The sequence below is a fragment of the Chiroxiphia lanceolata genome, chromosome 6 (assembly GCF_009829145.1).
Source record: "Chiroxiphia lanceolata isolate bChiLan1 chromosome 6, bChiLan1.pri, whole genome shotgun sequence".
Classification (NCBI taxonomy): domain Eukaryota; kingdom Metazoa; phylum Chordata; class Aves; order Passeriformes; family Pipridae; genus Chiroxiphia; species Chiroxiphia lanceolata.
Genome location: NC_045642.1, coordinates 6,996,390 through 6,998,249, shown reverse-complemented (window position 1 = coordinate 6,998,249; position 1,860 = coordinate 6,996,390). Strand labels below are relative to the sequence as shown.

The 1,860-nt window shown below is 39.2% G+C and overlaps 1 protein-coding gene across 1 annotated transcript; it reads right to left on the bottom strand.

Annotated features, from left to right (window-relative positions):
- Positions 1–321: 321 nt before the first annotated feature.
- On the bottom strand, positions 322–1,256 carry FSHB (follicle stimulating hormone subunit beta). Its single transcript, XM_032691347.1, has 2 exons — positions 1,098–1,256; positions 322–558 (listed from the first exon to the last, which is right to left on the bottom strand). Exons 1-2 carry the CDS (start codon positions 1,254–1,256, stop codon positions 322–324), a joined length of 396 nt encoding a protein of 131 aa, XP_032547238.1.
- Positions 1,257–1,860: the final 604 nt, after the last annotated feature.

Genomic DNA, 1,860 nt, shown 5'->3' with positions numbered 1-1,860 from the left:
AGAATAGCACAGAATAATCTAAGTGAACCAGGCTGTGATAATACAGGAATATAAATAAAGAAGTTGTGATGAAGAGGAGGCAAGGGCAGAAGAAATCAGAAGGAGCATTCTATAGATGAAAATGATTTTAAGGCAACTGATGGGATAAGTAGGGAAGGCCTGAGGAAGAGTCTAGTTAGTAGCTCTCCACTTTGGCCTTAAAAATCTTTGTTTAAATCTTGGTATTCTAGATGGCCTCGCTTTTTATCTTCCACTTAAGCCTGATCAGTACCTTTATTTAGAAGGGAACATTTAAAGCCAAACTGCCACCTCAAGCACCCTTCACTGGTTGCTTCCACTCTGACTGAAGGAGCAGTAGGATGGCCCCAGTCCCCTGACGGTGCAGTCGGTGGTGTCAGTGTCACAGGTCTCACAGTGACATTCTGTAGCTACTGGGTATGAATAGAAAGATTCAGGATGGTCACCACAGCCAGGGATCTTCACTGTTTCGTACACAACCTCCTTGAAGGTGCATGTTTGCTGAACGGATGATACTGGTGGATATTTGTATACTGGATCCTGGAATTACAAGAAGGAAATAACCATTTTGAAATTTGCTACGGGGTAGAATTCCAAATTTGTATAAAATAGGAAAATCCCACAGAGGTCAAAAGTGTTTGGATCTGACTCTCCTAATTTCGCTTAGATCCTTAAATTTTGCCTTTCAGGACTGATATGGCAAATCTGTGTCATACCATTTCCAAACAATCTTTCAGGTCAATTGCTTGGCTCTTCTTCAAATTATTTGAAAAGGTGGGAGTCTACATAGTGTCTACTTGCAACCACAAATCGAACACAAGGCAGAGATCCCCACTGCTATACTTTTAACTCTAATTATACAATATAAACATAATGTGAGCAGCCAGTTAAAGAACTGAGTTTTACTCATGTCTTTTCACCCTCCCCTTTCTTCAGATTGGCTGGGTATCCACTTTCCTGTTACTCAACCTGTTCTTTCACAAGGCTCATCCTGCCGATGTGTTTGCTATGGACTGGAGAAATGGGTTGTTCTTGGAATATTTAATTCTGGTGCCTGGAATTAAAATTAGGAGCCTCACCCTTGTGAAGCAGTATCCGGAGCACCACGTGGCGTTCACTGTAATGCAGAATTCACATTCTTCTCTTTCCACTGCTATGGTAATATTGGTGAGCTGGCAGCTATTGCAACAAATTGCTTTCCAGCAAAGTAACAGCACGTAACAATTAACTGTCTTCATCCTGTGTATAAAGCAAAAAAATATATGTGTACCAGAGAGACACGTATAGTTTTTTCAACACGAAATGTTTATTGAGACAGGGTAGTAGTAGTCCTATAATAGCAAGCTTTTGGAAACATCAGTGAAAACAGAGACATTAAATAGGTCTATCCTCACGTTTATTGTTAAAGGAGTTTGATTTTCCTAAGAACTGAAATGCAATCTTTGCAGATTAATAATAGCAGAATACCATATTGGTTTCAATGAAATATTTTTATCTAAGTTTCTGTACAGAGAATGTGCCCTGTCTTTAGGAAAAAGAAAAGGAAGCAAGGGAGAGAAAGCACAAAGGATATTTTTCAGTAGCAATTAATTACATAAAGTGTTTGTAATTTGAAAAGAGATTTCTAGATGAAATCTAGATGAATGGATCTGATGAAAACTTACCTGTATTCTACTCGTCTTCCTGGTAGTAATAGCTGTAGTGAGAAGAAAGCCCTATGCTTCCCTTTTATACTGAATTGTGTGTAATTTATACCTCGAGGATTTGCAGTGTATTAATGCAGCAGGCATTAGTTTGGGACCTGGTGAAAGCGGATTAGTGCTCAGCCAGACAGTGAGATTA